Below are 10,923 nucleotides of genomic sequence, written 5' to 3'. Positions count from 1 at the left end.
AAGAAACAAACAAGTTTTGGGGGAACTACTTTATTTTTTCGTGCGGAGATTTTTTAGACAAAAATGGCAGAAAAGCAGTTTTATGAATTTTCAATACACTTTTCTTTTTATTACATTTTATTCATTTTTCACATTTTAAACATTTGATAGCTTTGTGGCATGTTCTATTGGTCCTGGGTGACATGCACAAAATAAACTTTTAATTGAGAGAGTGGCAGATGTTTCGCATAAAATCATGTAAATATATAGAAAAAGACATATTTTGCCAGAATTTTACGTTTGATGCCATATATCTAAAATTTGACATCACAGACCCCCATGTTTTATAACGTCAAAATGATACTGAATGCATATCCATGCAAACTAGATTAATCTTATATAATTCTTGATATTCAAAATATGTTTATTTCAACCCAAATTGTAATTATTATAAAATTGTCTATTTTAAGTGCAAAATGATCACACACAAATTAATGCAGCTTCGTACATTTTTTATCGTAATACCTTATTTATATTGTGCATAATTAAAAACAATATTTGAAGAGATAAGTTTACTTAATCAAAAATACTGACAAAAAATCGTAATCAGGCTAAAATCGCATTTTAGGTGCAAACAAGTCAAATTAAATTGGCCATAACTCTGAGAGATGAACACTGGCCTCCAATTATCTTTGTATTTTTTAAGTATGTTTTGTCGACAGGCTTCAATGATAAATTGGTCATTGACCTACTTTTTTGAAAGAAAAAAATAACATTACAATCAAAGGTTTATAACATACAATAGATTGCTTTTCATTATCATCAGTGGAATTTTCTTTTCATTCTAAGTAAATGTCATCCTTCAACAGCGTACTTTGTTATGCATGAAATGGCTCAGTGGTTATAGCACCAGACATAAGCTAACCTTATAAAACTAGGGTTTTTATGTTATGGGTTCAATACCACCAGTATTTTAGGAAATATTTTTTTCTTATCTTTTGTTAAATATATTAAAAACTGAAAATAGTTAGGAATTGTGTTTTTCTGAACTTGTATTATAATATATTTGAATAGATTTAACAGGGATAAAATAAATTTTGAATTGTATTTCACAACTAAACCGAATGGGCATTTGCACCATCTTATTCCCCCATCTTCTTTTTAAAAAATGGACATGCCCGTAGTAAGAAGAAAAAGCTTGCTCTGAATAGAGAAAAGGCGGTGGAATCATATTCCAGAGAACTTTTTGACCTGCAGTTTGCATAGGCATCGGAATCAGGGGGCTATGGGGGGCTAAGCCCCCCCCCCCCCCCCACTTTTTTGGCAAGGTTTGCAAGATTTCTGAGGATTAGTCTAGTAGCCCCCCCCCCCCCTCCCAACCCTTTCAAATCGTGGATTCGCCCCTGTCACATAAAACATTAATTTTTTTTTCCACAAGAAGAAAATTGATATGTTTTCATTGCGCGAAGCATTATAATTATTGACTTAAACTAAAAAGGAGTGGTGACAATTTTTTTGTTTCAATTTTTACTTTTGATTTTCTATGAACATAATATTTGATTAGAGTATTTCTAATCGTAAACAAATTTTTTACTGTTTGTTGTCAAGTTATAAGCGAGATACGGGGCGCTCATTTTTATTTTCCTTTTGTAAAGAAAGCTTGTGTAATGTTTATGTTTACAGATGTTGGATATTCAGAAAAAAAAACTCAGTTTATCCTAGATTTTTTTTATGCGCAAATTTTGTGTGACAATTTTTTTCCAGTGATATCACTTTTTATTCTATTTTTGATGATTTACTGTCTCTCCAGCACCTCTGACGTGAACAACAACATGCATGACACGAGCCTTTGATAAAACCCAATTCCCGCCAATATCAAAATAGGCGCTAAAGAAACATGTTTACCCTATTAGCTTCTTCATTTTGTGAGCTTTTGAATTTATAATCATTTTTTTTCTTTTTCTCTCTCTTATATAATTCTTTTACAAAATACTATGTTATATACTTGTTTTTTGTGGGTTTGTTTTGTTTTTGTTTTTTGTTTTTGTTTTTAATCTGTTCCAATGCCATATACATGTATATCAATATATGTGAAACTGTAAACGAGTTTCAATAATTTAAAAAAACAAAACAAAGAAAATAAGCCTAATGCAGAATCGTGTCTTTGTGTCATGTACATAATTTCAAATTGCATATTTTAAATACGTTAACAAAATTCTAACATAGCGGACTTCGATAAAGTGTTATACAAAACAGACCTAAGCTTATATAAGGGTGCACCGGTTTGCGGTTTGCTTCGGTTCAGGAAATGCTGTATGAATTACACTGTACGTCCATATATATAGAAGTACGCCTACTACGTGATGTATTAGTTTATTTATTTGAATGGAAGAAATTGTTGGGAATTTATTTAGCTGCCTTATAACTTAGGTAAATAACGTAAATAATATTCTATTCAATCCTGTAGTTTACTTTGAATTGTGTATTCTTACTATTGTATACAGGAAGTTCTGGTTTATCTGACTGTTTGTTTTTTACATCATTTGAGAATGTATTATACTGTTTCGCATTTACTGTGGTACTGCTACTTTTGCAGGACAAATCAATATCGTTTTGAAAATACAGGTATGGCGTTCTTATTCTGTATAGTAAGCTATTATCGTTGTTTAATTATGTGCCGACTGTCAGGTGGAATAAAACATCATCAACAAATTGGCTGACCTCTGATCAAAACGACATTAAGTTTTAATAAAAGAATTTTATTGGTGCATCATGTTACTTACTTCTTAGCCGGGTAGATAAAGTCTCTGACATGTGATTCGTACATCCTGAGTTCGAATCTCCAAGGGGCTTTTATTGTTACTTTCTGAATTAGATTTCTTTTTAGATATTCATTATTCATTCACAAATTTATATGTCAAAAACATATTTGACACATGTACAGTTTATTTATTATTATATCTTTAAGAATCAAATAAGTTACTGTTAATTTGAGTTACTTTTCCAAGGTGTGTTTTTCCACCTTAACGTCGCAAAGGTGTCTTGTGATGTGTCTTGTAATAAAAGAATGCTACTCCATGTATATTACATTAGTTCTCAGAGAGGTAGTGGCGTTATTGTTTTACCAGGGGTTGAATCATTCTCTCTTCTTTTAAAGTTTTATCTTAAATGGTGCCATAAATATCCCTCATTTTTAAACCTTATAATAATGTTATACAGTTACTACATGTATTAGCTTTCTATGCTTCTAGGTCCTCCTATTATTTCATTTGAAAACATCCTTCTCTTCTCATGTGAAATATACTAATATACTAGGTAGCAAGAGTCCTGGAGACAAAAGTCCTCGTAGGATGTTTACGAAGATAATAAATGCTCATTCTCGTTTTGTTTATTCATTTAGCATTCATAGGACCATGAATGCGCAACATTTGATGACTGTTTTGGTTGTGCTGTGTACGTTTGCTTCGGGTCAGGGCAGCTTCTTCCAAAATGAGACTGACCTGGTTGACGCAATGGTTAGCGCTGTGATGGGATGCAAGAACATTCCAGGTAAGTGCTTATAGCGGGAAGATGCGGCTAAAAACACTTTCCTTAAAATATTCTATATAGAAAATCATAAAAAAAAACAAAAATATAACATATATATTAAATCGTACTTAATATATTATAGGAGTCATTTCTTGATGTAATCATATTAAGTTACTAATTACAGCTCTAGATACATGTATTCTGTAACATAAATATTGACAGAATATAAACCATATAAGTACAGTTCCTTACGTGCAAACAAGTTCAGAATTACACATGGTTTTAGAATTATCCAAAATATCATTGACAAGCATAAAAATAAAAAAAGGTAAGGTTCAACTTTCTATATGTTATTTTGAGAATTTTTTTTTTTTTGCTTCGATTATTGAAGTTAAATTGGTGTAGATCCATACTTAAAATAGTGAAATCACATCTTAAAAGGCAGATTGCCTAAAGAGTTTTTAAAGAGTTTATTTTTATAGTTATCAATCATTTGAACTGAATTTATCAGGAGATTGTCAAAATAAGTCTAAATCCAGTGTGAGATTTTGTGCACCGTTAATTGCAAACCCTTTTTTTTTTGCATGTTTTTAAGTGATGCTTTCAAGACTTAATTTTTTCAAAACCTTTTTGGCATGTGTGAAAGTGATACTGACAAACTTAATTCCTTTAAAACTACACTAATTTGTTATACATATGCCCAATATCTCCTTTACACTGTGAAATGTGTTCCATCACCGTTTAACTCGATTTTACTGCTACTTTTATGCTATGTTTTGCGGTTCCTTCAATCGCAAGCAAAACATTTCACAAAAATGCCTTTTTAAGAGGGTTCGATGATAGAGGTCATTTTTAGCCTATTTTAATCTCCTAAAAAAAGAGCTCGAGATCTGTATAAAATTAAAGGAAAAGGATAAAATTGTAAAGCTAACCTATTTTGCTTTTTTGTTTAACTAATTGTTAGCGTAAGAATGAAAATACCATATGTAAAAGTTAATCAAGGCAAATCTTAGGATTAATTTGTTGACTATACAGCTTCCTTAAAAGTAATCAAATTAGAAATGATTTATAGCAAATGTTTATCACACGAGTACATGTATCGGTATTACTCTAAACATGTGAGATAAAATCTATATAATCATGAGCCATGCATTTTGAATTTTAAGATGGCTTGATGGTGGTGGCAATATTAAGAATTTATTGATCTCCTTTGCATGAAGAGCGCTGTATAAAGATTCATGTTAAGGAGAACGTTTGTTTCGTCTTATACAGGAATGAGTGTGTCGATGGTTCGGGGAGGAGATTTTTTCGCTAAAGGCTATGGTCACGCTCGCTTGGATCCGCCTCTCAATTGGACCTCCCAGACTCCTGCCTACCTCGCATCCGTGGGTAAAGCCTTCACTTCCGCCTTATTGGGTGTTCTTATGACCGAAACCAGGAATACGGCAAACAGGTTCATAGCGATGACTTTTTACACCCCCACCTTGCAAATAAAAAAAAATTCAAATCACTATGAATTTGAAAAACAATCTCTTGTGTATTCTCTATAACTACACATGTAATATTTATTGACAAAATGTGCTTCATTGGTTCAAATGAATCTTTGCATTGGCGAAGTTATGAATGATTATCATTTTATCAAAGATAAGTTAGATTAACCCGAATGAGTTTTTTAATCTGAAAAAAAAAATATTTAATCGATGATTTATCAAGTGATACAAAGATGTATGCATGTGATTCTTTGTTATGATTAAAAAGATAAAAATAATACTTTATATGAAATAAAAAAGCATCATTTTTAGATGGTACATTTATAGAGGGATAAAGTCCATAAAGCCCGCACAACTTCTTAAAGGGACATGGTCACGATCTTGGCCAAATTCTTATTTTCTGATTTTATTATTTACAGTGCTTTAAAATGCATTCTTATTGATCAAATGAAATTTGAGAGTCATTCATGGAGTTATAAGAAAGATACAGAACTCCCAATTCTTTGTCATGTAAACAAGGTTTGTGTCCTGTATTTGTTTACATAGGTTCAATATACCAGTTAAAAATATTTTTAAGCTGATTTGTCAATTTTTCTTATTCATTTTAATTATAGATGAACAGTTCCTAACGTTTAACACAATGTCATTCATTTTTGGTCTAAAACTTGAATTTTCACTTCAACATTCAAAATGTAAACAAACGCTTTGTTTACATAGCAAAGTAATTCGCTTATAACTCAACGAATGACACTCAAATTTTGATTGACTATTAGAAATGCCTTACTAAAGCATTGTAAATATTAAAATCGGAAAAAAAAAATTGTCCAAAATCGTGACCATGCCCCTTTAATATGGCCCTTTATCTGAACTGTATCTTGACTTCAGCTTTAATTGGGACACCAAACTGTCCTCCATATTCGGAGATGACTTCAGACTGACTAATGATTACCTGCGTACTGAAATGACAATCAAAGACCTGTTGAGCCATCGTACTGGACTCAGTGATACTGACGTGTACACAGGCATCCAGAGGATAGGTCGTGCAGAATTTGTCAAGTAAGGAGAATTTGACTAATATTTTAATAAGAATTCAATACTACGTTAGTTACATAACAGTTATATAGGGAACGTGGTCTTTTATTCTAAAGTTTTTACAACTGACTTTACTTCCATACATGTATATATGCACTTGTGATCCTTTTTTGTGCTAATATATGTTTACATATAATTGCAAATTGTACCTGATTTACCTGGCCAATGATCTGGTTTTTGAATAGATTACAAATTAAAATTGAAGGAATGAAATAAAACCAAGATTTTACTGGCTTCTGGGCTAAGATTACGCAACATGTGTATATATCTTTTGAAATCAGCCTCATATTCAACTTGTTTTCACGCAAGAAAAAGATAGTTATATCCTACCGAAAGTCCAAGGTATTGTTAAAAATGGATCTAACGAATCAATAACTCCTTTGTTCCTCATCTGTTTTCTTTACACATTTCAGGAGGCTTCAGTATTTGCCTACACTCTCTCCATTCCGAGAGCAATGGATATTCAACAATCTCCTTTACGCCATAGCAGGCCATGTCGGAGAAAAGCGAACTGGCCAAGGATATGAAAGCCTTGTAAACAGTAAGATTGTGGCAGCTTTAGGGATGAGTCAGGCGTCTTGTGGAACGGAAATATACCCAACAAGCTCCCAGACCAACTACGCACTTCCATACCATTTTAAGAACGGGAAGTTGGAGGTTGGAGATTCTCGTATATACAAGTAAGAATATACATAACTACAGGGCCCGAGATTAGACGCAAGTCCGAATTTCAGTTTTTCATACTACATGTAGAATTGGCTTAAATACTTATTAATCAAAAATTGTTAATTTCATTTAGTAAAACATCGGTTTTGATAATATTATATGATTAGAAATATGCTTAAAATGAGTTACTCTCAGCATGTCATATTAATTTGATGCAATTAGTCTTTCATTTATTACAGGCATTAAGACAGTGTACACATTTTATTTAAGACTAGAAAACTTCTTAGGTCAAGTGTGTCAATCGTATTCAGTTATCAAACCTTTTTATTACATTTACTCATGCAGCCATACAGCGCAATTTTTTTTGAAATTCATATAGTGTACTCCAAATGGTACATATATTCTCTTGAAAATTTGTAAATTTGGTAGAGCAGAATTATTAAGCATATAGGAGTGGGGGGGGGGGGGGGCAGTTGACTGAGTTATCTACCATTCCATGTATGATAATTTGTTAATTTTGTTGGGCAGCAATCTCAAGAATTTTAACGCGTCCATTGAGTTCTCGCGAACAGCACAACAATTTAAAAAGGATATTGAGGGGGAAATATTTTATGAGACTTTTTTAACCATGACTTTTTGTTCACACAAGGATAGGGGACGTCGGGCCGGCCGGTTGTGTATCTGCTTCAGCAGAAGATCTCGGGAAATGGGTCCAATTCATGGCTTCCGGTGGAAAGACAGCGAACCAGACTCAGCTCATCCATCCCGATTTGTTCAAAGAGATCACCAAAGCTCAGAGGCTGCTCGACGAATCGTCAGTGAGCAGGTTCACTTTGGACAGTGATTACCCCGTCAGTGCCTCGGGAACCTGGTACGGTCTTGGCTGGTATGGCGGATACTACAGAGGTAAGGTTACACATTGAATTCTTAAACTAAAACACCGAAACATGGCTGGATAACGTTTGTATGAGAGAGAGAGAGAGAGAGAGAGAGAGAGAGAGAGAGAGAGAGAGAGAGAGAGAGAGAGATGTTAGATATAACATGCATGAGCTATAGAGTTTGCACTTGGATTTGAAACTGAAAGAAGCATAACTATACTTAACCCAAATATCATATTAAACATTTTTTTTAAATGTAAGATAGAATTTAGTTCTAATTTTGAGTAATTCATGTGTGTATAAGTCATATTTATGCAACGAAAATACGATGAAATCGTTGTAATTTTAGGTCACAAACGTCTCCTACATCCGGGAAATTGGTACGGGTATTCAGCGGTCGTTGGATTTTTCCCGGATAAAAATGCAGGGTTTTCGATCTCCATTAACGGTCCGTGGTACAATGATTACCGTACCTATCTGGCACCCCTCTCCTACGTCCTGTCCGACATCATTCTCGGAGAGAGCCAATGGCTGGATAACAACACCATCTGTAGTTTTCCTGCTCCGTATAAAAATCCATCGTCTATTGTGCCACTTAACAGGAGTATGCCTCGTGATGAAACCATACCAATCGAAACCCCAAAGTATGTTGGGATTTACGAAAGCCGTGTTTTCGGAACTATGACCATTGGACAGATAAATGGCCAGATCCTTACGTTTCAGATGAATTCTGCCGGAATCGGCAATCTTTCCATTATATCACGGGCCGACGGATCATTCCGGATGATCTTTAATGAACTCTTGAACGACGTTGTGGGTTCGGATTGTAGTTTGCAGTTTGGGTCGTTCAACAATGAGAGCTACCAATCGGTCAAGGTTGCATCCAACTGCTTTTATACAACTTATGAGTACAAAAAGGGAGTGGAATTCGAAGAATTGGAGGACAAATCTGCAGCAGTACCACTTTCAAAGTGGTCTGCCCTTGGAGTCTGTCTGTTTGTCGCAATTTCGTTGATGCGCACATGAGAACTTGACTGTCACTATAGTGTGTTCATTTTTTGTATCCGAACAAATTAAATATCATTTTTACTCGTTTAAAAGATTAAGATAAGGACAATTCCTCCATACAATAATGTACTAAATGTACACTGTACTAAAAAGAATTAATACGAGGCACAGGAATTTATTTTTCAGAAACAAAATTTAAATTAACTGTATACATTGTTCTCAATTTTACTTTTTTCGTGTGTTCCTTTTTTGGACAAGTAAAGATTGGTGTTGAAATCATTATAATTTCAATCTATTAAAATTGATATTTCTTCTGGATGGTTTTAAATTAGAAACAAGCATTTTAGAATTAAAAGCTTTCTTACCTATTCTTGTTTTGAGATAATTTATGAATGCTACTTACATATACATGCATAAATCGACCGTCTAATCTTTGAAATCCTCAAGTAAACGATGTATTGAAAAAATGAATCCGTTATATATACATGTTGTTATCGAAAAGTGCTTGGTAATCTATCTATTCTTCTTAGAATTCAAGATGCGTCCGAAATATTTATGACCCTCGGAGACATTGCTTCAGCATACATGTATTTTATCAGCAAAACCTGTCGAATTTTGCCCAAGGCTTAATCGATATTTACCGTGTTTTAAAGAAAAATGAATTGTATGTTAAAATAAATTACAATTTTGAATTCTTTAAACAGGTATGATATTTCATTGAAAATGATAATGATCTATACAATGTACATCATTAACTCTTTTCTGCACTACATGTATTCATACATGTATGAACTGCTTTTTCATATTTGTTGAAAGTTCGTTGTGTGCCATATGTACAACCTCAAACTTAACAGAATAAACAGAACACCACTAAATACATATACATGTATGTACGCTATTTTATAGACAACCTTGTGTGAACGGATATGGATTAAGACAATTATTCTAGTCATAACAACACGGTTAGTAAACCAATTTAAATACACTATGACCCATGATGGAGAGTATTATTTCATAATTTGAGGGGGATATCAAAGTCATGGAAAAACATTGTAGGCTTAAAGCTACCAGGATGCTGTCAGACTTAAACAGTCAGGGTAGTTCGTCACGCGCGAACAGTCAACCAGTGTACATTACTAATTATTATTTTCTTAACGTATGAACTTTTGTATAATTATACGATGACGCTTAGATCTTGCGTCTTTAATGATTAATGCTTGATTCATATTTGATTTAAATTTATATAATACTGCATGATTTTGACTGACTTATTTTAAGAAGATGAATGAGTAAATGTATTATGTATTGTGTTAATGATGATACTTATGGGAACCGTGCACAAAAATTCTCTTAACGATTTTACACCTTTTATTCATTAAATTCAGATTTTGACTTGGTGGCTTGCATCTTTAAAATATTACAGCTGTCAAGTGCGGATCCGGATACTAGCATTTGTTTCTGGTATTGGTGGTGGGGGGGGGGGGGGGGTGCTGGATGATTTTGTTCGTCGAGTCTTCTTTTTTTTTATACGAGCTTAGTTACCCTTGAGTCCGACAGAGCATCGTTACGTTTTAAAACAGATTCATTGTATCCGCCATTTTTTATAGCGTTCTTGCAATCTAGATGGACAGTCTTCGATTTTTGGTTTTATTTATAGGAAAATGTATCGTGTGTGATACGCATTTAAGTACATAAGATTTAAAAAAAAAACCAGACAAAATATATATATAGCAAGCCCACGTAAAATAACTTTTTTTCATGATTCAAACATGCAAAAATTCATCGTCTTTTAAAATTGTTACTTCAGTTTTAATGCAGTGCATTTAGAGTAGTAAATAGCAAGTTAAAAATTTCATATTAGGTATTTATGTAAGGCAAAACATAAAAAAATATAATAAAATCTCTCTCTCTCTCTCTCTCTCTCTCTCTCTCTCTCTCTCTCTCTCTCGATCGATCGATCGATCGATCGATCGATCGATCGATCGACCAGTAAATGCGCGTTTTAGATTCTAATAAATACATAGTTATATGTTTGCCACTACCCCGTTCCCTCTTTATAAAAGCGCTATATCAAGCCAAGCAAATGGTTATTAGCTTTGGAAAACTGGTGGTAAAAAAAAAAATAATTATAATGTACATGTAAGTGTATCTACATGTTAATGTGAGTGTATAAATAAATGTGCTTTACTGACCGTGACTGAGTCATCGGATTTGTGCAGTGACATGCAGCCATGCGTGAATAATCATTGTCCGTGACCGATAGCGGATGCCTGTTTATATAT

At 33.5% G+C, this 10,923-nt stretch overlaps 1 protein-coding gene across 1 annotated transcript; it reads left to right on the top strand.

Annotated features, from left to right (window-relative positions):
- The first annotated feature begins 3,329 nt into the window (after nucleotides 1-3,329).
- Nucleotides 3,330-9,049, top strand: LOC128163506 (uncharacterized). Its single transcript, XM_052827121.1, has 6 exons — nucleotides 3,330-3,528; nucleotides 4,780-4,960; nucleotides 5,883-6,053; nucleotides 6,503-6,769; nucleotides 7,405-7,661; nucleotides 7,983-9,049. Exons 1-6 carry the CDS (start codon nucleotides 3,330-3,332, stop codon nucleotides 8,657-8,659), a joined length of 1,752 nt encoding a protein of 583 aa, XP_052683081.1. The 3' UTR covers nucleotides 8,660-9,049.
- Nucleotides 9,050-10,923: the final 1,874 nt, after the last annotated feature.

The sequence above is a fragment of the Crassostrea angulata genome, chromosome 9, assembly GCF_025612915.1.
Source record: "Crassostrea angulata isolate pt1a10 chromosome 9, ASM2561291v2, whole genome shotgun sequence".
NCBI classification, from domain to species: domain Eukaryota; kingdom Metazoa; phylum Mollusca; class Bivalvia; order Ostreida; family Ostreidae; genus Magallana; species Magallana angulata.
Note: the sequence above shows the minus strand (reverse complement) of the source record. Positions and strands in the feature narration are given on the sequence as shown.

Coding starts and splice junctions, on each gene's coding strand:
- LOC128163506 (XM_052827121.1), top strand. CDS start 3,330: ATGTTTACGAAGATAATAAATGCTCATTCTCGTTTTGTTTATTCATTT. Junction 6,054..6,502: donor GGTCGTGCAGAATTTGTCAA/GTAAGGAGAATT, acceptor TACACATTTCAG/GAGGCTTCAGTATTTGCCTA. Junction 6,770..7,404: donor GGAGATTCTCGTATATACAA/GTAAGAATATAC, acceptor TGTTCACACAAG/GATAGGGGACGTCGGGCCGG.